The sequence below is a fragment of the Daphnia carinata genome, chromosome 9, assembly GCF_022539665.2.
Source record: "Daphnia carinata strain CSIRO-1 chromosome 9, CSIRO_AGI_Dcar_HiC_V3, whole genome shotgun sequence".
NCBI classification, from domain to species: Eukaryota; Metazoa; Arthropoda; class Branchiopoda; order Diplostraca; family Daphniidae; genus Daphnia; species Daphnia carinata.
The window spans coordinates 3,599,260-3,623,571 of record NC_081339.1 but is presented as its reverse complement, the minus strand read 5'-3'; the positions used below and the strand labels follow the sequence as shown (position 1 = coordinate 3,623,571).

At 41.4% G+C, this 24,312-nt stretch overlaps 2 protein-coding genes and 1 long non-coding RNA gene across 3 annotated transcripts in view; 1 reads left to right on the top strand and 2 right to left on the bottom strand.

Annotated features, from left to right (window-relative positions):
• LOC130688668 (uncharacterized) overlaps positions 1-22,008 on the top strand; it is a 77,513-nt gene extending 55,505 nt beyond the window's left edge. Inside the window, exon 9 of the long non-coding RNA XR_009421810.1 lies at positions 21,999-22,008. This is a non-coding gene — a long non-coding RNA (uncharacterized LOC130688668). The remainder of the gene's footprint in view (positions 1-21,998) is intronic.
• LOC130688653 (uncharacterized) lies at positions 19-3,628 on the bottom strand. The gene is made up of 8 exons (XM_057511649.2): positions 3,402-3,628; positions 3,092-3,258; positions 2,927-3,035; positions 1,671-2,848; positions 1,453-1,613; positions 1,204-1,386; positions 1,020-1,104; positions 19-965 (listed from the first exon to the last, which is right to left on the bottom strand). Exons 4-8 carry the CDS (start codon positions 2,287-2,289, stop codon positions 376-378), a joined length of 1,638 nt encoding a protein of 545 aa, XP_057367632.1. The 5' UTR covers positions 2,290-2,848; positions 2,927-3,035; positions 3,092-3,258; positions 3,402-3,628; the 3' UTR covers positions 19-375.
• LOC130688513 (probable G-protein coupled receptor No9) lies at positions 6,647-11,875 on the bottom strand. The gene is made up of 3 exons (XM_059496962.1): positions 10,826-11,875; positions 7,812-8,565; positions 6,647-7,723 (listed from the first exon to the last, which is right to left on the bottom strand). Exons 1-3 carry the CDS (start codon positions 11,582-11,584, stop codon positions 7,371-7,373), a joined length of 1,866 nt encoding a protein of 621 aa, XP_059352945.1. The 5' UTR covers positions 11,585-11,875; the 3' UTR covers positions 6,647-7,370.
• Positions 22,009-24,312: the final 2,304 nt, after the last annotated feature.

Sequence of the window (24,312 nt, the reverse complement as noted above, 5' to 3'; positions counted from 1 at the left end):
AGGACTGAACATCCCATTGAAATCAACAGTTACGGATAACAATCACATTTATGGCCAAATAATTTCTTTTTCAAATATAGTTTCAAAAACTGTATAGACTTCCATAGTGTTTCTTAGAACTTGACAGCGAACATGTATAAGTTCATTTTAATTTGAGACAAGATGCCGCAACAATAGATCGACAGCTAATGCATATTGCCATCCATGGACTACGTGTTGCTCTTCTTTCGTGGGATAAAAGATTAACGGCCAGCAGAGTCGCAGCAAATTTCAAGAGGGAGGGATTGCATACGGATACGAAAGGAATTAAATGAAAAATAAAGAGACTGCTGGCGATTGTAAACCAGAAGAACTTCAATAAGATTTGCAATTTACCTAGCAATAAACTGGGCTTCTGGCTAAAAACTGGGCGTTATCGCTACATGAGTTTGATGCAGTTGAGCAAGAAGGCGAGGCGGAACTAGTGGGAGCCGTCGGGCTTGCGGAAGCAGGAGGTGTCGTTTTAACGGCATCTCCTAGAGAAGCAGACCCTTGCGAATTCACAGGATCCGAATTGGTAACCAAAGAAGGCAAACTGGAAACCGAGGACGCTGTAGGAGGGGTTCGATTGGCCGGAGTTATATCTTCTGCCAGCGTAGATTCTGCTTGCACTATCGATGATGCTTCCTCTTGCGGATTTTTCTGCTGATCTCCCTCGTTTTTCAGATTCGGTGCTCCTTCCACAACAGTTAATGAAAATATTTCTTCCTGGACTGTGGAAGAATCCTGCTGTCCCGTAGACGTCGCCTCGTCTTCGGAGGGTAACTGTACCGTCAACGTATCCTCAATTTCGATGGAGGTAATTACATCTCGCCGATGTGCATCCATCTGTGCTCGAAGGCAGTGCATCAATGCGGGTTCAGGACCCGCCAGATCTGTTACCCTACCAGCAGCATCATGCAGCTTGCCCACAAAATTTGGAAGTCCTAGAAAATTGTAAGTAAATATAATGAATCTACATTTTCGAAAAGATTACAGACCTGTCATTGCCACCCAAGTTGAGACGGATGATGGGATAGATAAACCAGGATTATCGAAGTAGGTGAGGACAAATTCTGTACCAGGCTAAAGTTTTAAAATGAAATGTCATTAGCTTCCATGTTGTGAAAGTCTAGTTTCTAAAAATGTGGTACACAAATTAAATAGAACATAAACCAAGATTACCCTTTCAAAATTCGTGAACGGTTTGACAACCATATAACTCCAATACTCTGTGACTCGATGCATTGACTTTTTGACTGGGACTTCTGGGTGAGATGTGGCCACACTTGAAATGACACAAACATTTTCTTTGGGAATGAATGTCAGCTTCCTTTTAAAAACATAATCACGATTCGCAAATGGTCTCTAAAAAAATGGTTCATTTAGTTAAACATAGGAAATGGTAGTTTTGTGGCAAAAGCGTAACCTTACTGGCCATCGCATTTCCCAATAGACTAGATCTGTATTGGTATTCACATTTTCCTCTATAATTTCAAGTTGAATCGCTGATGCGTCCCACTGCTTCCTAAAATTTGTATCCAGTTGAACACGAAGAAAATCCATTGCATTTATTGTTTCAAAGCGCCCGTACACTATAAAAGTAAACATTTCAGAAAATGGACTGTATTTTGGTTCAAGAATGTACTTACTTTTGTAGGCATACAAGCCCTTGTATATTTCATGTTCTTTTCGCCATACAAGAGTATTGGGTCTCTCTATGAAAGGCTTCCAACCATTAAGTTCTGCACTTGATGGTTTACTATCAGAGCATGAACAATAAACAACATCTGGCACTTTCTGATCAATCTTTAACCTTTTTTGGCACGACTTGCAAGTAAGTGTTTCAAGTGTCAATTGATTAATGAAAGAAATATCACTCGCAAGGTCTTGAATTTGCTCACTGCGATGGGAGTTTTCTTCCCAGTTGTAGACTGAGAGGCAGGTGGCACTGAGTAAGATATCTCTACTTTTGGTAACAGAACGGCCAAAATCTACAAGCATAACTTGAACTAAACGATTTTCCAGCAGGGAACCAAACACAGAATTTCTAGTACATCTTCCCATCTTAAATAAAGACTTTAAATTACGATCAAAGGCACGCAATAAGCGAGTCCCAAAGGCGGTTAGAAATGATTTTGGTTTACTATTGTTCCCGCTCCAAAGGCTCCTATTTAACGACACTGACTCGTGATTCAGGGTTAATTTAGGAGCTAGACTTCTCTTTAGAATCATATTAGGGCGAATGCTAGCCGCCCGGTAGTTCCACATTTTGGAAATCAAGCTAAATATTTTTACTCTGCATGCAAATCATTGGAAGGCGGTCTAATTTTATTGCTTAATTTAATAAACAAACTAGATAACGATAAGTGAAAAACTTTCACACATGGATCTCGTAGTCTGCTGGATAGCAAGCCATGTTGCCATATGGCTAGAAGTTGTCTCCAGCGCGGCGTGTATTAGAAATAAAAATTTGAAAAGTAAAAGGGGGAAAGTGAGTTTTCTCACATTGAATATACAGAATTTGTACTGAACACTCCAATCGTTTTGTCTTTTTGCTCGAGAGCAAATACAGCAACGCCATCAAACTGATCTTCTCGTTGCTGCTGGACGTGTTGGGATCCGATAGCTCGGATAAAAAACTGGAAAGTTTCGTTTAACATCATGGGATTTGTTAGAGTTTCATTTATAAGGAGATCATTTCCGTCAATAATCATGCCGGTATTGAAGGATCCCATTAAACCTAACTCGTTGGTTATGTGACATGTCTTGTTGGTGTCTTCTACGTTAATCACCTGAATAGTTGAACTTTTCAAGCCTTGAAGCTTACCTAATAAAGCAATGATTCCCATAAGAATTACATATCTATCAGCAAAGCAAAAAACGAACAACAATGAAAAAGACAAACCCTGGACGTGAACAGCATCCAAAGGGTCCGCCTGAAAAATCAAGATTTCTCCTGCAAGTTCGAAATCAGGGGATTGTACAGGACACTTCCAGGCAAATGCTTCATTTATCTTTAAAAAAAATGCTTCAAAATTGGTTGTTTGAAATAGATAAAAGTTAAACTCACTTTAATACACTCGGGTACGGAATTCCAATTCCAGTAGGGAGGTGAATCGCAAGTTATGTAATGTGTTGTATTGCCGTCTGCGAAAACGTAACCGGGCAAACAGACAACCATTCCATCCTCGTATGAGACAGCCGTGTTTGATTTTGGGTTGCCATCGCGACAGTATGCTAGTACATGCAATCTTGTTTTAAGGTTAATTGTTTTGAAAATAAAATGACTTGATCTTTCCAACATTTTGATCATAATAAAAACTTATGAAGTCTGGCCCTTTGTTTGCTAAATGAAAGAGAGTAAAATGTGGGAAACTCACAGGTCTTATCGACGATTATGTAGATTATGGAAGCCAGGGCTACAGCTATCGATGAAGCAAGACTGAAATAGAGCACTTTTGGTGACACCATTTTACTCAAAACAATCGACCGAGAAACAAACGCTTGTTCGTCCCTGATATCCTTACAGATCTGTTGTTGTCTCGTTGAAGCAGACGAAGAATAGCAGACTAACTAAGGGGTGAAATCGAGTCCGTGAACGGTTAGCAAATGCATGCGATTCTTCACGGTTCTAGCCGTAAATGCAGCCGTATCGTAATGCGAGATAAACGAAAACAACTTCAACAGATAGTGATATCACTTGCTTACGATCAATGCATGCTCCATACTTTTTTTTCTACTGCATGACAAATTTCGCATCAACATGATAAAAGTGACGAAATATTAATAACTGCACATACCGACTGGGTAACAAAAAAGTACCTCGAGTCAACGTGTCAATGTTTTTACTGTCTTTAAAGAAAGATAAGGTTAACCACCCTACTGATAAAGTTGCAACGTGCATTGTGCTTCCCTTTTTAATTTTTCAATTGAAGATTTTGAGATAATTAAAATCTTAGTTATTGTCAAATGAGGCAAAGCTTTAAAGCACCACGAAAGAATTGTGTGGGTGGCCATTCCAGTCCACTCCAATGTCACGTACTAACAGGTGCCTAATATATATGCTGTAGCATTAGTATCTGTACTGCCAATTACGATCATGTCTCTAAGACAGAATTGCGTCATCAAAACAGTAGAAACCAAAAATTGATCGGTATATTTATAATCATATGATTAATCATTGAGCCATCGAGTTTAATCGTTCCTTCTCGTGCTAGCTGACTAGAACAATATTAGATTAGCTACAGTTACCGGCAAGGCTGAGGGCAAGGTGCAGCGCATAATTAAATAGCACCCATGTTGAAACGTTTGAAATAATAAAAACAAATTGGACATTGGGTTCTCATTGTTATATGTCAATTACGACACAGGACACTGTGCGTTATTCACATGCGCTTTGGAAACCTGACGCAAGTGGCATTCATTTTAGGATTACTGATCTTGTGAACCGAATATACAATGCTGGCCATTAATCACGACTTGGTCTCTAATTTGATTTCGTGGAATCAGGTGGACGCAGCGTTCGGCTGGTGATTGAAAGCCCTCCGTCGACTGGATCAATGCCACCTGGCCGGTACAGACGACGATCGATGTGGAAGAGAGCACCAGAGAAGCGGCGAAATTATTCGATTATCAAAGTGATTCAAACTCCGACGTGATCCATTAATCAACTGTCTATCTCTTCCTTTCTCTCTTGAAACTTTCATCTTACACCCTTTTCCCGTCACCTGCTCAAACTTAAGACCTTAAGAGTCTCTCGTTCCTGTTTGACCGTGGATGACCAAAGAACCTCTTAAGACTTCCCCCACAATGATCAATGAGATCCTTTTCGCCTCTTGTATTGAAATTCAATCTTGGATGACGTTTCTTGCTGTTCAGCAATACGCTTCTCTCTACCAGCATTTTTCATTCTTCTTTTGCCACCGTCGAATTTGCCTGTTAAAAGACTCCAATTACGCCGAAGAGCTTCACAGTTTGAAAAGGAAAGCACTTCATGTATATAGCGACAAGTTCCCTTTAAATGGGCTGTTGATTCTCGCTGACCGAATCTGTGGCTAGGGGGTTATTGGAATAAACTTGTAATTCTATTTCGTCATCCTATAGTTGGTGAACAACTGAATAGCAGTTGTTGGACGGAAGCGAGTCAATTTAGCCGATGGGAAAACATCTATTTTCTCGTTGAACGGATTTATCTGGTTCGCTGACGCTCTAGGTGGAATGACGTCATTTCTTGTGCTGCAAATTGGGTGCGCCGTCGGCAAGAAGCACAACACAATCTCCTGGAACAATTTAATAACGTTGCGGCCGACGCAGATTCAACCACGCTTTTATCCTTTATTTTTATTGATCTATTTCCACCTCACCTTGCGGCTTATTCGGACATTATAAAAAAAAAAAAGGCGATCACCTTGAAAAGAGCTAAAGTTTTGCACAGAAATTTGTGAATTCATTCTTCGGTAACACGAAATGGACGGAGGTCGCAATCATCAGAATTTCTGCCAAGTTGATAATCGCTTTTGATGCAAGTCTTTCACACGGGAAGAGAGCGGTTGAAATAACAAAGAAAATTGTTAATAGAGTTCTCGTTCTCACCAACTCTTTGTCGTTGATGGGAAGTCCGGTTGGGTTAACGAAAGAGTTCCATGTGTCCCTTTCGCATCGCTTGTCCAGCAGTACGTCTCATTTGAAGTTTTGGTTCGTCCTTCTCCCTCCCGCTCACAAGACTTTTGTAACACATTTTGTAACGTTAAAGAAGAGTCTTCTTTCTTCTTGCAGTGTCCTGTTTCGTGGAAAACGAGTGGAAATTTAACGAGTAGAAACTTTTCGTCATCATTTTGATCATTCAAAACTTTTCATTTGTGTTTCGTCTTGGTCTCTTCTCTACAAAAAGAAGATACCAACGTATTGCTTTGCCACCTCTATTCTTTAGCTGCAACGCACTTCTAAGAAAAGAAGTTTTGACGAACATCTTCTTTTGTGTTCATCCTTTGCCCGCAATCATCGGGCCAACCACGAAATAACAATTATACGTTTAACAATAGATGAGGTAGATCATTATTTAAAAAAGAAAAATAAATATCAACATCTCGTAGTCCCTTGGCTATAGTATACATACCCATGGAATTCTATCAAGGTGTAAATAAAAAAAAATAATAATAAAAATCATTTGGCCTTTTCCGTTGATATACCGACGCTACAGGTTATCTGATCCTCTGAGCGGCAGCTCTCTCTACTCGGTTACCTATTTATTTCTAGACGCAACAGCTTTTATATATTTCCGTCTTTTTAAGGAGTGCCCTAATGGATCGATGACGTCGCAACTCAATCCACGGTTATTCCGATATGTAAGCGACGGACTTTCGTGAAAGAGAACGAAGCAAATTTGAGTTTCCCACGGGTTCGGCGGCGATGGTGCCACTCGATATCGTCGTATGACAAGCCCGAGGAAAAGTATCAAGAAACTATAGACTATGAATTGCAATCTGATAGTGTTGGATGGCCATACACGTTGCTGGTCCATTCGTTGTGCGTAGTAATCTTCTAGAAAAAAAAAAATAATTCAATGTTAACGAGAATTTGTGGGACTTGAGGTGAATTTATTTCAAAAACAAAGGGCGAGGTTAAACATCATATAAATTATATTGTTCATTCGATAACAGCAAGATTGCATTTAACACAATTCATGTTTCTTCCTATGTAGTTTTAGCCTCTCGGAATCTATTTACGAAAATTGTACACATCGAAATGACACGAAAGTGGGGGGGGGGGGGGGGATGAAATCACGGTGAAGGGGGGTCACGAATGGGAGTTTTTTTTTTATTCATTTTTTTTTTTTTTACTTTGTTGCGCTTGACTTTTAAATGATTAAAAACAGCTATGATGTTGATGGTGTCTTGTTTAAAAAAAAACTCGATGCTATTTAATATCAAAATGTATATGCAAACACTGAATGCGAGACATCAAACATCCATGTGAAATGAGGGGTCAGATTCGGACAAGCCAAACAGACGATCAAAGGGGATGTGATTGTTTCTAAATCTAATCGTTAACCAACAATTTGATTTTATCGCTATTCCCTGCAGGAAAATGAACAACGAAAACAGACGAAACAAACAACAGAGACTAGTCAGGTAACGTAAGATCCAAATAAAAAGAAACAATTGTTACAGGAATGATTTAAGACGTTGCAATTGTTAATTACTTTTATCACCTACATCTCATTCGTACATCGGAGTGTCTGATTTATTATTTTTTTTTTTTTCGTAAAGGATTTCTCTCATCGCCACAAAATAAAACACACACACACATCGAAAGAACAAAAAAAAAAAAGAAGGATATTTATGGAATAATCAATTGGATTGATCCGAATGGTCATTGGCGTATGGGTCCGAGTCGTCCGTGTTGAAGGCTCCGCTGCCAAGGCCAGCGATCATACCCTGTGGCACCATCATCTTGATGCAGCTGAGATGCTGGGCGTGAGAGCGTTTAGTGCACAGGCACTGGCAGACGATCTTCTGGAAGGCGAAGCGGAAGTCCCGACTGAACAGGGCGTAGATGCACGGATTAATGGCGGAATTGCAGTAGCCCAGCCAGAAGAGGACGGAGAAGAGGACCGACGGGATGCACTGCGGACAGAAGGCCCGTATCACGTACATCGTGAAGAACGGCATCCAGCAAACGATGAAACCGCCGACAATGATGCCTTTTCAAAAATGAAAATATTTATCCATCAAATTATCATTCAAAAAGACTCCGATGGGCTATCGATTATTCAAAATGTGTCCTTTTACCTAATGTCTTGGCCGCTTTCGTTTCCATTTTGAAGCGTTTCACCTGCGCTTTGATGTTACTCCTCCTGTTCATTTTCAATGGCTTTGTACTGCTATTGGTCGAGCCGGAAGGATCGCTTCCATCATCCCCGATGCTGGCCAGACCGCCGTTCCTCGGCGCCAGACATCGATGGCCACCGTATTTCGACTTGTTGTTCTTCTTGCTGTGATTGCCGGCCGTTTGGAATATTTCCAAAGCGCTCCGCTTATTATTGCCCACCTTCGTTGGACGGCCGTTGGCGCTGATCCTGCCGCAGCTGCACAATGGCGTCTCCATGTAGAGGACCTTGTAAGCTTGCGAGGCATTGGACACGTTCTCCCGCAAGCCGGACGACGGTTGTTGATGCACTTGCTGGAACTGTTGCAACTGTTGTTGCTGATAGAAACGATCCTGTTGGCCGTCTCGACATAAAGCGCAATCGGTTTCGACGGTGGGCACGGCCGCCGTGACGGTGATCTGCGGTAGATCAAGTCGGCAGTTGTCCACGTCACCGGTGACCACCGGCGTTGTAGTGATATCCGATAGACGGCTGACTATATCACGACTACCGAGGCCAGCCAGCGCCGGACCCAAACCTGGAGGACATCCATGTCTGGCCAAAAGGACCGACGTCAACGCGGCTGGTGGTTTCTGATGTCCCGAACGGCCTCTGTGAATCCTCAACGTCAGCCGTTCCTTGTTCTCCACGCACTGGCGCCCGTCACCCCCTTCCTGCTGTTTTCACGTTTCAAACACAATAAAACAAACACTTCAATTATTTACATCGTTTTAAATATTCACGTTACATCGAACGCGTTTATTCGTAATGGAATTTAGTTTTTCGTTCAATTGAAACACGTCGTTGTGTGTTTATTATTTCCTCTGCCTCTTTTTTATTTTATTTTTTTTCCCTATTCTTCGTGAGCGTGTGCTGACGTCGTGAGCTTATCGCCAAATACTGAAGGGGGGAAGGGCTCTTTTTTTTCTTTTCCGCATGACGTGAGCGCGATTACCTATTGGATAGCGAAGGGAGAACATCCACAAAAGGAGTTGTATGAGCGAGTAACAAAGAAAAAGCAAAAGAGGGGGAGAAGTTTCAAAATGAACGCACAGGATCCATTTTTGCATATCACCTCTTCCGATATTGACAAAACTGCGATACAATCGTTAGACGCGTACAAGTTCGGTACGGTACCATATTGAGCTGCCTGCATCTGCGGGATTCCTGCGTTTGGTATCTGAAGAAGGATGGCCCTGTTTGTTTTTTGTTTGTTTTTTCGTATCGCATTGTTGGTTTGAACTCCAAAAACAAACCACTAGCCGATTGTCAATAAACGAACGAGGCGTGGTACGAACGCTGCTGCACGATAGATGACGTCATTGCGTATTTGGCCGTGTCACCATTTTTTTTTTTTGTTTTTGTTTCACTTGACGTTCATAACACATAATGGGCATTGCTTTTTTGTTTTTTGCTGTTTGAAATGGCACGCGTATGTTACGAACAGAGTTGAGCGATCTTTCATTTCTGAAAAAAACAAAACAAACAAATGGTAAACTGGCATGCACACGAAACATTCGTGCGGTATAAATTTGAATATGATGAAATGCATTTCCTCTTTCACAAAAAAAAAAGGGGGAGGGGAAATGTTTCGGAACTATTAGCTAAATTAGAACGCACTTATTTTTTAAATTGATTTCCGCAACGAACTGCATTTTGTTTTTGCCACGTTCCGTTCCCTCTTTTTTTTTTTTTGTTTTGTTTTGAAGACGCCAACTGAAACGTGATGACGGATGCCCTTCACGAATTTTCACGCATCAGCACCATCTTTGAGAATACTCTCGACTATGCACCTCTGTTCAGACACGCTCCAGTTAGGCAAGCGTGCGTGCAGCCTATATCGATTGCACGCTCTAACATTCAGCCCCGTTTTAGACCGTTGTGCACTTAACTTTAAACTCAAATGTAATTCCGCTCCAAGATGAATCTTTCAAATACGTGGCAATGTGTACAGCCGCTAAAAGCTTACATACCATCGCTAAGGTGATATCGATTGTCATCCCAACACAAATCACATTGTATGGCCGCTTTAAACCTGGAAGTTTTCCCGCAACAGTCCCGACCGCCATAAAGCGACTAGCCAACTTGCGAGTTTTGCCATTGTCTATAAATGGTAGAGAGATTCGAAAATGAATTTATTATTATACTCGACCCAAAGTGCTGCCACGACCCAAAGTGCTGCCTCGCCCCAAAGATTCAAAACTTTGGATCAGCTGGAGGGGGAGAGATCATTCCGTGTTTAATTGATGCCGTTTGCATCTCGAGTTTAAGTTTCAACCATTCAAAACGCGCGGCCCTGAAAATTTGAATAGAGGTCGCTATCTTTTTTTTTTTTTTTCTCAAATGTCAATACAACATCGATCGAAATTCCTGTGGTATTCTGTAAGACAAGAGGGACGTCTTCGCGATTGATCGCCGCGGTTGGTTAGACCCCCCCCCCCTTTTTTGTGTGTGTGTGTGTGTCCCCTACCGTTGCGTTATTTGATTCATTGGTGAAGACATTTGATGACAAGAGCATCTTGATGACAAGAAATCGTGACTCTGACGGGCATGCTTCCAAAATCATTTAGCTTTGATACGTGATTTCATTTTCATCCCTTGCCATTGCTCGCTATTCAAATGAGTTTTGATGTGCGCGCGTACCCCCAGTCGTCACGACCCACCGATAAAATGTCATCAGCCTTCGAAATGCAATCCAATCACGATCCGGTAAGCGGGGACAAGAACACAGACATGGTATACCTAACGTCTACCATAAAAACTCGTGTTTTATACCGAGTCTCTCGTTATCCGTAGCTACCCCAACAAACCCCGAGAAAGAGCTCCTGTTCTTTTTATGTTATTACCATCAATGTTTATAGGTGTCCATTAAAAAAGACCTTAAACTAATATACGTCAAATAAACGTAGAAAGAAAAAAAAAACGGTTGGGGGTTACCTTGGTGGTGCGGAAACCTTGATTGATGGCTTTGGTGGTCTCGACGGCCGCCCTGTAGATCCGCCAGTAGAAGAAGAGCATCACCAGCATCGGGATGAAGAAACTGCCCAGGGCCGAGTAGACGACGTAGCCCGGATCGTTGGTCAACTCGCAGGACCAGTCGTCGCAGTGCTGGAGCGACGGATGCCGGTTGATTTTGCGGTCGTTCCAGCCGACCAGCGGTGGGAAACAGATGAGGAAACTCAGAAGCCAGACGATGGCTAAAAGTATCTTGGCCCGCCACGGTGTCATGATGGACGGGTAGGACACTGGGCGAGTGACGGCCAGGTAGCGGTCCAGGCTGATGGCGCACAAATTGAGAATGGAGGCCGTGCACATCCAGACGTCGACGGCCAGCCAAATGGAGCACCAAATCTCTCCGAAAATCCACATGTCCAGCACTTCCAACGAGGCGCTGAACGGCAAGACGGCCAGACCGACCGAGAGATCGGCCATGGCCAGCGAGACGATAAATAGGTTGGTGACTGTCCGCAGTTTCGAGTCGAGGAAGACGGCCAGGACGACGAGACAATTGCCGAAAAGGACGAGGACATTGACGGCGCCCAGGATGACCAAGGAGATGATCAGGCCCGGTTGAGACCAGTCGACTTCGTCCAGCGGATTACTACAGTTACCGACGGCCGTCACCGTTGGCCACGAATCGTTAGTTCCATCATCAGCCGTCAAATCGGACACGTCCAGCAAATGAAGGCCTTCCATCTTGGCTCCGTTTTTATTTTATTTTTTTTTTTTTTATGCGTGAAAAGATCCTTTTTATTGAAAGAGTTTCCGGATTATTGAAGAGACTTCTCAGTTTTTGATGGACCGTCTACGCCGTGGCGTCAGACGTCGTCATGTTGACGACCCACTGACCGCGTGAGCAGGGCGAACCAAACATCCAGCTGATGAGCGCTTTTGATGACGCTGATGTATCCAAAACAGCCGGATGGATTGACTTGGTTGAACAGCTCTCTCCATTCACGGGACACGAATGGCGCCACCTTGTTAGCTATTCAAACAAACACAAACAGAAAGCCCCAATAAAACACACACAAAAGTCGCAATCAATTTACACGAGATATTGCCAATATTCTCAACACACAATATCATCACGCCCACAATTTCCTGACACGCACGCGGGATTTTTGCATCCGCCGCTGAGATTCAATATCAGGAAATCGGCAGCTGGGGGAAAGGGGTGTATCACTTGTTTTCTAGTTTAAGACTTCTCAGCATTTCCGCACTCAATACAGCCGATGATTAAATCGCAAAGGCAAGCAAGAAATGTTATACAGCACTCAGTTATTCAGCTAATGAACGATGTTTTCTTTTTTTTTTTGGTGTTGCTGGACCACCATCTCTCTGGTGTGGACGTTCCATATACCCGCCTTCTTCTTACCGTACCCAATAAGGCATTGTGTTTTTGGGACGTCACATAAAAAAAAAAAAAGGGAAATCCAATCAGACTCATCTTCTATTCAATGCGCGTACAAGCGCCAGGCTAACACGTCTACCAGATGGATAGAAATGATGAAAGGCTGTGTCAGGCTTTTTTTTTTTTTTCTTTAACTTTAATTTTCATTCCCGAATTGAATGGCTTAATATTTTGTCGTAGCTTCTGTTAACATGGAAAGCAAATGGTGGGTGAAATTATTGACTGAGACCCTATTGTGTAATGGTAAATAATAGAATAGTGTGTTATAGTTCTCTGTATAGCGAATCTAATCTTGTTGCAGATTTTTATTTGCCTTTCTTTTTTTTTTTTTTTTTTTTTTGCTGTTGCTGCATTTCGTAGTGGTTCGGTCAATAAAATACATGGCGAACAGTCAATCAAATGTCAGCGCGTTGCATGTGCATCCGGGAGTTGTTCGATCCCTTTTCTTTTTTTTTTTGGCCGAACAAAAGGGCCAAAGCCGCCAATATCAGAATACGAAATTGGCTATCAATCATTCAGCTTTGAAACAGATCGAAATCTAGCCCACCCCCCACCATCGCTTGGTATAGATAGTAGAGTACATCATTCATGCTACGCGGTTAATGATGTTCGTCTTCATGATCTGATACTCTAACCGCGATTATGCATATCTGGAAGAAACGCCTTCGGCCAGTATTCACAAAACATCTTCGTCCGTGACTGACGTAACATCCATCACTTCAATGTTTACCTTTTTGCAATTGAAAATCCTCGAGACCGGCTGAACACAACCCTGTCCGCTTGGCTTTAACCGGCCCCCTACCTTATATATTGATGGACCATAAATTTTATTTAAAGGTCACGGAATGCAATCAACAAAAGGTCTGGAGACCTGAAAAAAAAACTAGATCCAGTGATCTTTCTGTTCTCTTCTGCTATACGTACAAACAAGATTTATAGCTTTGTCTTAGTTTAAAAAAACAAAAAACAAACGTGTCCGAGGCCACTTTCATTTGTTGCTATCAATTATTCCGTTTTTCTCTTGCCTTTGTGATGACCATCACAATCTTAAGTGATTAGAGCTCTGCGATAGTGTTATAGCTATTCCTTAAACGAAAATAAAAGCTCGACATTTTTTCGTGGAGGGGGAGTTTCATGTTCATTTATCTTAATATTGCCTGCGTGAAATCGAAGGAAAGGTGAGAGCCAAACCTTGTGTGGGTCACGACATATCAGGTGATGTAATAAATGTTTCGCATGTCCTATGGTGAGTGGGTTTTTGGCTACCAAAAACAGCCGACACTGTATACGCATTTTTTTTCTGTTTCTTTTCTGTATTTATTCAAGTTTGGCTATTCGATTACGTCGTTCACCGTCTGGCGACAACACGGCGGAGCGTTCATTTTCTCTTCCTCTCCTTGTCTGGCATTTTATTCCATCCCGTTATTTTTACACACACAAAATTAAAAAGAGCAACTTGTCGGAGAGGATTTACCCTTCGTAAAACCTTTTTTGGAGGGGGTTGTCTTTTGACGAGACTTGAGCTCGGAAGGCAAAAGCCGCAACATGATGACAAGACTTCGATTGCGTGACACACACATCCGCCGTGCCCTCCCAAAGAAAAGGAAATGAAAATAAATAAAGGGAACGTTCAAAATCAAACACAAAAGAATGAATAGACCGGATATGGACAGGAACTAAATAGCGACGAAATGCTGGTGGATATAACGTTAGTGATCGATCAATACAGGTTTTCTTCTTTCAAATACAAATGATGTAAGTATGAGCTATCTGACCAGCTCGCCAAATAGATGGTTCCTTCGTCAAGATAGGGACAGCGATCGAAAAGAAATCAATAAAATGAAAGCACCCATCAGCTGTGAAATCATTTTCTTTTAAAAAAGGGGGGGGAGAAAAATTGCTTCGGTCTTGTATATAGGAAATCTTTTAAAGAGAGACTCTTCGCAAATTTTCTATTCATTGAGTATCGAACTGCTTTTTTTTTTTTGGTGTGAATGCCTGCAGACATGTCGAACTATTTATCGTACGTTTTGCTCACAGACGCTCTTATGCAAATGAAAGAAGCTTTAATAACGGCAATCTCAAAATGATCTAATCTTGATGCATTTTTTATAGACGAAGAATTTTTCTACGAAACTGTTTTCATTTTTGCTAGTCGAGAGGAATTTGCTTGTATGTTTTCTGCATCCGAATGGCCCCGTTCAAAAATGGACGGCCAATTGAAACGAGCTGCGCATCGGTCGTGCGTGTAATGTCCTCCCATATTTAGATGTGCGTGTGGAAAAGGACGGGCTTTTTTTGTGCTTATACTACACATACATATATTCCATCTCATTTAGGCTACATTCTCCCCCCCCCCCTTCCTCCTGCTGGCTTATTATTAGAATGACAGGTGAATATGACCAGCACTTGGATATCTGATTATGTACAACAAAACCTATTTCGGTGCTTTTCGTGTAAGTGCGGGCAAAAAAGAAAATCAACTACGTTTTCAATTCTTTTATTTTTTTATCGCACCTGCAAATAGAAAATGAGAAAGAAGAGATTCGTGTAAACAGCGTCTCTTCGGCATGTCTGTGCAAGACGAAAGCAAAAGACAATAGTTTCTTGTGCCTATAGACACACACACATATCCATTTTTTTTTTTTCTGGCTCGATCAATCGTGACCTTTATTTAGCATTTTTGCACAGTTGCGAAAAAACAAACAAAAGAGGCCACCTATCACATGGAGACAGCCGCTTCTTCGCTTGTGTCAGTTATGTTGCTGATGCATGTCCGTGAGTCTTATCTAGTGCACACACCTAATAGAATTTTCAAGCCTGTCTTTATGGCTCTTCCTCATGGGAGATCCCATAATAATAATAAAAAATAACATATCGCCTGGCATTTTCAAAAAAAAACTGGTCTTTTCACTTTTGACGCCCTGTAGCTCATTTATTTCTTGCTCTTTTTGATTATTTAAAATTCCTTGTTTTGTTGTATAGCCTTAGTAACAACATAAGCTGTTTTTTTTTTCTCAAACGATATTGTCCAGTTTAAAAGCGTGGGTGTGTCCCACTGTTGTGATGAACTCTTCATATGTTAATTCAAAAAAGCAAAACAAAAATGCTCGACCATGTCCGTATCGAATGTGAATTCTACAATAGAATACAAACTGTGAAAATGATTGTCGAATTATACGTTCCAAAAAAAAAAAAAACGCTGGAGAGCTTTGATTGTATACAAGGCCAGAAAGGCGAAGTTTGACGGCCTGATCGATGAATTTCCATTTCTTTCTGTCTATTAACGACTCGCAACATATCCGCCATCGTTCGTCTTTATGGAGTGGCAAGTTTCGGACCCACGTCCCGTAACAATGTCCCGAAAAAAAAAAAACATGTCCGGGCAACTAACTACCTTTCCATTCAGGTTTACATCAGAAGACATCTGTCATATCACACACACACACACGCGCGTGTGTGTCTCTTGATTTTGAAAGAATCTATTGTGTTTCCTTAAAGATGACCGTTGGCCCACAAGGAAAAAAATGAGTCATCAATTGCGTTGTAGAAAGAGATTAAAAATCATCCTACCAGGTGAACGCACGTTTCCTTGCACGCAGAGCTTCCAGTGATTCCTTAAAAAAAAATTGCCTGATGGTTTTGTTTGACAGGTAGCCTCTGTATTGCGACTTTTACAGAAGGCAATGTTCCGGGGGACACATGGCCATTATCTGCGTGACTGCGATCGTGTCTTTTGTGTTTGGTTTTGTTTTCGTTTTCACCTCTTTTCGTTTGTGTAAACATTCGTATTTCGGGAATTCGTGACGAGCAGAAGCAGGTTGTTGGTATTCATTGTGGCGTTGATGGAGAATTCGAGACGGCCCGCTGCTTTGATATAATAAAATGTATCCATCTTGTTGCGTGTTGCAACATATGGCAGATTTGAACGAGCTTTTTGCCAGCGAAAAGAAGAAGATTAAACGCTGCTTGAGAGATGATATGAACAATAGCAGCGCAAAATGTGCTACTGAATATTTATTTTTAAAAAAATCAGGTAAGGTTTTTCTTGTTTTCGGCCTGTTTTCACGTCTGACTTGTGTCTAATTTATACAAAACTGTCCGCAATGGAAGCTACGAGGGGAGAGCCATTTTTAAATGCTAACCAGTTCATGTTTTTTTCATGCCAACCTGCTGATTTCCTTGGAGAGAATTCTTGTTGCACAGCTTTGCAAATCACGAACAAGAAAACAATTGGCACGAGAAACTTGTTATCCAGTGAAAAAACAAAAAAACAAAAGCACTTTTGAAATCGAAACAAGTCAATTTTGATTCAATTAGAAACAGCGGTCACGGTCACACGTCGAACGATCGTTGCTGAAAGCACCTGGACGATAACGCAGAACGTGTGGACCCGACGCACGACCGAAGGCGACTGGTTAAGAAGAAGCTGAACTTGAGGCAGCAACAACAAAAAAGAATCTACACACCAGGGGAGTTTCACCCAACTATCGACATGCGCTGCTGCGTTCGAAAAAAGAACACACACGCAACGGGCGTGTGGATATATCAAAACTTTTCTTTGGCTCCATATCATCGTGAGCCCGGCTTGTTGCTATAGTCGATGGACTGCCGCACAAACTCGAAGTTGTCTTATTATTTTCTAATTTTATTGCATCGAATATGAGATTCTTTATGACAGGTAGCCACGTTTTCAGTGGGTGCCAGTCCCACTCACAAAAAATAAAGGACAGTGTCACGCGAACTGACTGTGTGTCTGTACGTTTCGGATCGTCAGGTGAGAGTATAAAAATTGAAACTGAAGAAATACAATGCGGGAAATCTGAGCAAGTTAATCACGCAATCCGTTCGGTTCATTGGAGAGTTGCTTGTGATTGGCAATTATTCACGTCAGAAAATGCCTCGTCGACTGATATCAACGTTATTTTAATTTTAAATCTCATCTATAATAATACACTTTTGAAATTATCTGACCCAAACCGGAACGTACAGACGTTTCCTTTTTATTCTTTTGTTATTTCGTTAAGTGGAACGTCAGTCATCCAATTTGAACGAACAATCCGGCCAAACATATCCACCCGTCTACTTGGCAATGGAAACACGAACCCTACACGTAAAACGATATCCTCTTTTTTTTTTTTTTATATATCTAAACACTTAAGCTTCTTATGCATTTCCTGTTAAAGCTAATAAGATAGCTGCTATTCGCACACCTTGCTTAGCTACACTTTTGCTTTTCCTTTTTTATCTGGGTTTCATTCCTCCTGTTCTTTTCAAAACTACCCATAGCCATAAGGACATAAATAGGCATCCCATAAAACTTTGTATGGAAAAAAAAAAAAAGAAGGGTCAGGAATAAACCTGTTCAAAAGGAACCCGGCCTTATATTTCAACGTCCTTCGTGCGTGAATATGAATAGACGTGGAACGTTGCACGTTCGAAAAACATCTCAGATGGGGTACAGATGTTTCCCTTTCTTTGACAGCCGCACAAAAGATGAACGTACTGCTCTCTTCAAAAGGAGCTATACGCAATAACGTAATCCTTCTTAGATGATTTTTTATTTGAAAAAAAAAAAAATGAGGAGGGGCTACAACTTCCGCATATTGCGGCAAAATATCAATATTGAATCTACACGAAGCCATTGCCTGGAACACGACAACTACGCACTGCCAACGGTAAGCGGTGGCGTTTAATGAAATCACCATTCAAAAGAAAATCACTCCCGTTTCCATGGCAACTGGCAAATGGGAAGCAATCTATCAGGTTCTGCAAACATGCGGAGATTCACTCTGTCGAACTCGAAATCTGGCGGCTTTGCAAAAAAAGAAATCGGGCAAGGAAAATCCAAAATAGAATGTCACGGAAGTTGACTGTCATCGCCATCACTTACTATGTCACACACACACCGGTTTCTTTTTATTGCCATTAAATCAGTGTATCATGCGATTTCATTTCAAAATATGGCCGCAATGCAAATTGATTAATGTATTCTTGATGAGTTTGAATTGCAAGTCGAGCGAAAGCGGATACGCGATTTGATGGATTTTATGAATTTATATTCTCCCCCCCCCCTTTTTGAATTTTTAAAAAATGATTCCTTTGGGGCTGGTTTGAATATCTGGCACAACTTTATACGGTGCGTGCAAAAGAAAACAAATGCCCGTCCATGAGCTGGCTCGCATCCATGCGGATAGATGAAGGCGGTTTGTGTAACATACTCTCAGCATAGCTTTTTGTGACTGGAACTATTCGTTACAACGAGGACACGGATGAGTAAAAACAAAAAAAGCCAGTCGGCTGCCCGCCAATTTCAAACAAACATAAAAAATCAAAAGAATGCATTTGCAAAAAGAAATGCCGGGACGTAAAAGGCTGTTGTCCGTAATCATTTTTTCGCACCTTTCCGACCCGTTCGTGGAATTGCAGTTTTAAATATTGCTTTCTCCTTTTTTATTTCCATATCCTTTTTGTTTTTTTCCAAATTCTTCTTTCCCGAAATCATAAAGCATATGGACATCTGACCTAAACTGCTTTAACTCATTTCGCAGTCTTTTTAGCGTTTCACTTTCGTGTTCATGCGCTGAACGCCCTTTGTAAACACAGATTGTATCACGATGACATAATTGGTATACGCTTAATTACCCACACCCGTATTCTGTTATGGGAGTGGCATCCAAAAAACATCAGCCTGGCAACACAATAGCGCACCGTATAGCAACAGCAAAAAGAAGGTTCGTCTTGCTGTGGACGGACGATGAACAGGAAATGAAACAAGTAAGCAACAACTCCCCCTGCTCTGAAATCCAAAATTGTTTTTTAATAAGTGAATAGAAATCCTTGAAGGGGGAAATAGAGCTGACGTGCGCCATTCGTTTCTATTTATACGAGTTGGGGTTTCTTTCTTACGAAATGTTCATTTCCTTCCAGCCTTTTTACTTTCCCCCTATGGAACAAGTTGATGGCAATCGTGTACGTCATATCAAATTCATTTTCAGGTTAATGGAGTCATCCGTTAGCTCGAACACAGTCAAACCCTTCGTTTATTAACTAAAGTTGTTCATTCGCAAATGTTGCCTTATCTGCGAGCTACTTCTAACCGATCATTTCACCTGATGGATGTTAATGGATAAATGACTGTTCACGCCCAACACTAAGTACGCTCTTGCACAATGTCCATCTTCCTTCGTGACACGCAAAACGGGCCTTAAAGTTAATGGATGATATTATAAAGGCCTTTTTGCTGGGCTGCAGAAGAGACTCGTGTTGTTCATAAGACGTCCAATAGGTACATAGAAAATCAGAATACGTGACAAAAAGACGAAACGACACAACTTCAAGAGATTACGTAAGATAGTAAACGCTCCTTTTGTTCGTATAATAAAAACGTACACGGCTTTTCCCCCTTTAGTATATATATGTAGTTTAAAAATAGGAGAGGATGAAGATCGTGACAATTCGTGAGTTCAGACGAAAGGGGCTAGTTAAAATACGAGCCGTACATTGAAACTTCATTTTATTTTAATCTGGCATTGAATCACTGACGCAATAACTCGTCTAAGCTCTCAATCCGATTGCTTTGTTTTATTCAGGATCTTCAAATGAATGTCAATTATGAAACGTCCAAACAGAGGAAATAAACGGACTCTTCTTTCCACTTTACGAAATTATTCCCCCAACACATTCCTTATAATCCTGTACTTAATCCCGACTGTTGGGGGAAATCCTTTTTCACGCTGCGGATTCTATCTGTCGTCGTCACTTCAACGTGATTAGAATCAACGCCGGGCTTTGAATTCAAAATAACGTGCCGTTAAAAGTACGTTAATTGCTTTCATGGCGATGCAAAGGGCAGTCGAGTTTCTAGGTGGTAAACGACAACTCCCGAAAAGAGGTGTGACCTTTTCACGTGCCTCCATTTCAATCCAACGCATTCATTATGTTCACGGTCACTACGATTCTAGGTAAGCATCCCAAATTAAGATGCTAAAATTGCTGGGTCTTAATTCAACGTATTGCTATAAACCTTTCTATTATTAACGAAGACGTACCACTTGAGCTTGTTTCTCCCGGACCGTCGTGAACATCCGCGAACGTCACACTCGGCCATTAATCATTTTCGAGTGGCGGGGGGGGACTAATGGTAATTTCCCTAACGAAGCATTTTGTATAACTTGCTTATATTGTTTTTGCTTTTGCTTTGTTAATTTGCTTGTATTCAATCGGATGAACTGCTATACAGTGTCAGCATTTTCTGTGTCAATTGCTCGGCTGTTTGAGTCCATTGTTTTTTACGAGACCGCTATACTGAAGATGGCTGATGGCGTTTTGCCCGTTTAACGCATCGTGCTAGACGGTTATGAAAAATGATGCGAGAGCCTCTCTTATATCACGTGAAGAACGCATGCTCTTGAGAAAATGATGCAACTATTTATTTAAAAATAGACGGACGAAATAATCTACTGATCCACTCGTGGAGCACAACACGCAAACGGCCTGATTTCAGGCTATCCCAGTTACATCACGTTCGTGATTGATGCAATCGTTCAACGATTACAAACTGCACAACAACAAACCGCAAGATTCAGAGGCACTTCTTATTGACGTTCGAGACGGACGTGAGTCACGCATTTGCATATTTCAGCCACTCTGATGAGCCTCGGTGAAGCAATTAGCCAGTGCCCAAAGTCCGCATCGAGCTGTGTTAATGTCAACACTTAAGACCCTAACCGTTTTTGCAGTTCCGGGACTCACGCGCGACCTTTAGTTTAATGTTTTTTTCGCACATCGTACATGGAGAGAATGAAAACTATACTGAAACCGTGTGCGTTCAATTAGAAATGTACCTGTTTGAAGGTCGGCTGGTTTGTTTTGTTTTTTATATTGAACCATTCGATTTGGGATACGCTCCAAGTTCAAAAGGGTCCGAACAAATTCAAGGGAAAACAGGTAACATGAGATAGCCCATAAAAACTTATTTTTGGTGACCAGTTTTCAACGCAATGACGGGCTTTTTCTTTTCCCCCCTTTTCGGAATTTGCATACAACCGGTACGACTCGAAACAAAATCTGGATAGCTCCACCCAAAGAAATCGGGTGGGATATGTTCCAAGCAGAAATATGATCGATGAGGCTATTGTGGTATGTTTACAAATGATAAAGAATGCTTGGGCAAGGATAATAACAGCCCCTCGAAGCTATTAAACAAACTTATAAATGATAAGAAATCCAGCTTTAAAATCAAATTCGTAGTACAGGTGAAAACGTCACAATCGTACAGATCAAAGGCTTTATGAATATCGACTCACGCCCTTATCAAATGGTTTCTCTTTTATAATTGAAGTAAACGCCCCAGAATGGCATTTCTCAAATAGTGGCAACGATCTTCGTTCTAATAAATACGTTTGAATTTTACCCTTATGGTATCCAGCAAAGGCTAAAAAGAGTATATATGCCGAGAACTTTGTATATCCGATCGAGAATCAAACTGTGTAAACCCCCCAATTTGAATAATGGAACGTAATCAATGCCCTTCTAGCCCATCGACGTTGCAGACTCTTTCACTGGCGGAACGCGACTGATAAAAACGAGACACACTGTTTCCCTTTTTACATGATTCAAAATAAGAGAGGAAAGAAGGCTCGATGAATTCAGTTTTACATAATGAATCGAAGCACTCTGGTCACGCTCGTACCGTAGTCGTCAAAACCAAGGGCTTGTCAAGTGCGTGCATCGCTTGTTATCTTGTGTACATTATTGAACGATACCGGGAAAAGACCAATATATATTTTTTAAAAAGTGGGACGACATTGATTATGCATCCATTGGCGTAATGGATTCGCCGAATCGCCTGCGCGCTAAGCCAAACCTGCTATATATTTATTGCAACATAACGGTATTGCATCATTGGGACCGCGTTATTCATTTTGCACGTTCGTTCACGTAGTGATCAACTGTCATCTTTTATTTGTTACTTGACGGATGACGTTTTCCTCGTGTCTATTGCTATCCCTGAATTATCATTTGCTAATTTGTCTAACTAATGGCTTGTACAATTTTGTTCCTGATGGGGGGAGGGAAACAAATCTAAAGTAATTTCCTTTTAATTCTTGTTTTTGTTTCATGGTAATCGAAACCTAAATGGCATTTCTGGCAAAGCAAATGGTAATCCATTTGGCCCTTTATGTTTTCTTTTTTCGACTTTGGCTGTCGAAAGAAACACGAAACCGGAAGGTCTCGTCATTGTTGTTTTTACATCCTCGATCTCCGAAAAGCCAGAAACATTTCCTTCATGAGGGAAGGAGGGCCTTTTTAAAGTGGAATGACCCACATGTATGAAAGGCCCTTCCGTAAGTGGAGGATCGCGGTACGCACGTCCGTGCGTGAACACACGAGCTGTGCGTTTAACACGAAACATGTCCCGACAGTCATTTGCGATTGGCAGGACAAGCCGGCACCGACACACACGCACTTCACAACTTCAAAAAGTGAATGTGCATGGAACTCTCTGCACGCGTGTGTGTACACAGCAAATGCATCTACACGTATTTATAGGGGAGGGGGGCATCAAAGTAAAACGTGTTTCTCCTCTCGATTTCTTTGTTGGGGTGCATGTCCAATCGCTGGAGGACATGCCAAGGACATGGGGAAAATTATATTTAAAAAAAAAGTATAAACTACCAACAATAACACAAAGCTGCCAATTATTCTAATTTCCATTTGTATATGGCGGACAACTGGTGAGACAATCAATCATCATGTTTCCGTCTAATCCTTCTATAACGCACTCAGACTGTGTGTAAGGCAATAAATAATGTACAACGGGTTCACCTCATTTCCATTGATATAAAAGTTCATCAAGAATTTAATTTCACGTCTAACATAACAAGCTTATGACGTGCAACAACCTGGAAGCCATCCAAAAGTTGATCATTTTCTTTTTGAGCGGCATGTACGTGAGCTGAGCGCTTGTGGCTGTACCAACAAATAACCTTTCTCTGTTAGATAACTTTCTGCTGCGTAATGGTGTAACTGTTTAAACCGACTATTCGTTATGACGTGGTGTCACATAAAACAAAAAGAACGAAAGCCGTTTTTCCCCGAGACACGGGCCCATTTACAATCGGCCTTTTCTCTTATTCTATTTATGGTCAAACATGTTCAAAAACAGAAAAACATATTTTAATGTTTAGGTCGTAATAAACAATTGCTTTCCATTCGTCCTTGTTCGCACCTGTTTATTGTTTTCACGTTCACGTTCTAGCTTTGGGTCAAACACGCATTCCAAAATCGTGGTGTTCTGGAACTCTCGGTTATGTGATCGTGTGCCCCCGTCGCTTACGATTTATGGTGATGAATGATTGACGGCCATCGTAGACATGTCAATCGGGAAAACTTCAACGAACAAGTCAATACGCGAAACTGACGTCTAACCTGTTGACGTTCGTGAACTGCTGGCAAACGAAGGACGCATGTCTACTCACGCAAATGATGAATGGTTTTAAGCCGTTAACGTCATGACAGATTGACACGTTTATAACGTTGAAAACGATATGTTTTCTTCGTCCTTCTCGTGTCAACAGTTCCAGGAGGGGAATTCGTGCATTTGCGCTTCCGTGTATATCCGTCAAAAAAATATATGCAAATGATGAATATTAAAAATTCGACACGCTGACGGACAGTCGGCGGGATTCGTCCTTTTTTTTGGAATGTTTACGACTTCGCCCTTCATCCCTATCCTTTTTTTCTTCACGAATTATTTTTTCTCCTAAATGTACTTGTCCGTAACAATATGCAAATCATGTCGTATGCCGCAATACGTACGGAAAATATGCTGGGCACATCCGAGGTGCGGACGTGACTCCATCCACAAGATGAAACCTCCCTTTCCAAAATGTTTGCAACGTACACGTAACACATTTTAATTCGACGTTCAGTTTATTTCCCGAAATCCGGGATCCCCTCCAACCTCGTCTTTTGATGTGTTTAGGCACGTCTCCGGTCAAAAGCCGAT

Bases quoted from the DNA above. Each gene is read 5' to 3' on its own strand.
- LOC130688653 (XM_057511649.2), bottom strand. From the start codon at position 2,289: ATGTGGAACTACCGGGCGGCTAGCATTCGCCCTAATATGATTCTAAAG. The intron at 1,614-1,670 runs GTAAGTACATTC...TTACTTTTATAG, and splicing joins GGGCTTGTATGCCTACAAAA to TGTACGGGCGCTTTGAAACA. The intron at 1,105-1,203 runs GTAATCTTGGTT...TTAAAACTTTAG, and splicing joins CGTTCACGAATTTTGAAAGG to CCTGGTACAGAATTTGTCCT.
- LOC130688513 (XM_059496962.1), bottom strand. From the start codon at position 11,584: ATGGAAGGCCTTCATTTGCTGGACGTGTCCGATTTGACGGCTGATGAT. The intron at 8,566-10,825 runs GTAACCCCCAAC...ACGTGAAAACAG, and splicing joins AAGGTTTCCGCACCACCAAG to CAGGAAGGGGGTGACGGGCG. The intron at 7,724-7,811 runs GTAAAAGGACAC...ATTTTTGAAAAG, and splicing joins GAAAGCGGCCAAGACATTAG to GCATCATTGTCGGCGGTTTC.